The following is a 474-nucleotide window of genomic DNA, read 5'->3' as shown; positions in this document are numbered from 1 at the left end:
TTTAATTTCAAAAAGGAGGCCTATCATATGATGTGAAGCAACCCACATGGGCATGAAATACAGCAATTTCGCCTTTAAGAAATAGTCTCAGTTGTACAACCCTTAATATAAATCAATGACCAGAACCATAAAAATTCCACAAAATACAAACTAACCTCTTTAAGGCACTTGGCTTGGTAGCGCTCCACTTTGCGAAATCCTTTATTCAGCAACATCTGGCTGATTTGGTTGAACCGTCGACAAACCTGCAAGGGACGAGTTGTGATGAGTCATGCTGATTATTCAGACACTGTTATACTTTGCACAAATTTCTGCTTTAGGCCAGATTATTTCATTGTTAATACGCAAGGTTTAATAAAGAAAAAAGGTAAATAGATGTTTGTTTTGAAAATGGATATCTGAGTTTACATTATGGTAATTTCTGGAACAGGAAAATGATTAAAGAAGCCTAAAGGGAAAGATTAGGAGTGTCTA

At 35.9% G+C, this 474-nt stretch overlaps 1 protein-coding gene across 1 annotated transcript in view; it reads right to left on the bottom strand.

The window, feature by feature from the left end:
• LOC119594704 (F-box only protein 28-like) overlaps nt 1-474 on the bottom strand; it is a 9,716-nt gene that overhangs the window by 6,248 nt on the left and 2,994 nt on the right. The window contains exon 2 of the mRNA XM_037943762.1: nt 156-245. Within this exon, the coding sequence (XP_037799690.1) occupies nt 156-245 (90 nt within the window). The remainder of the gene's footprint in view (nt 1-155; nt 246-474) is intronic.

Source organism: Penaeus monodon, chromosome 34, assembly GCF_015228065.2.
Source record: "Penaeus monodon isolate SGIC_2016 chromosome 34, NSTDA_Pmon_1, whole genome shotgun sequence".
In the NCBI taxonomy this organism is placed as follows: domain Eukaryota; kingdom Metazoa; phylum Arthropoda; class Malacostraca; order Decapoda; family Penaeidae; genus Penaeus; species Penaeus monodon.
This window is presented reverse-complemented; position numbering and strand designations above follow the sequence as displayed.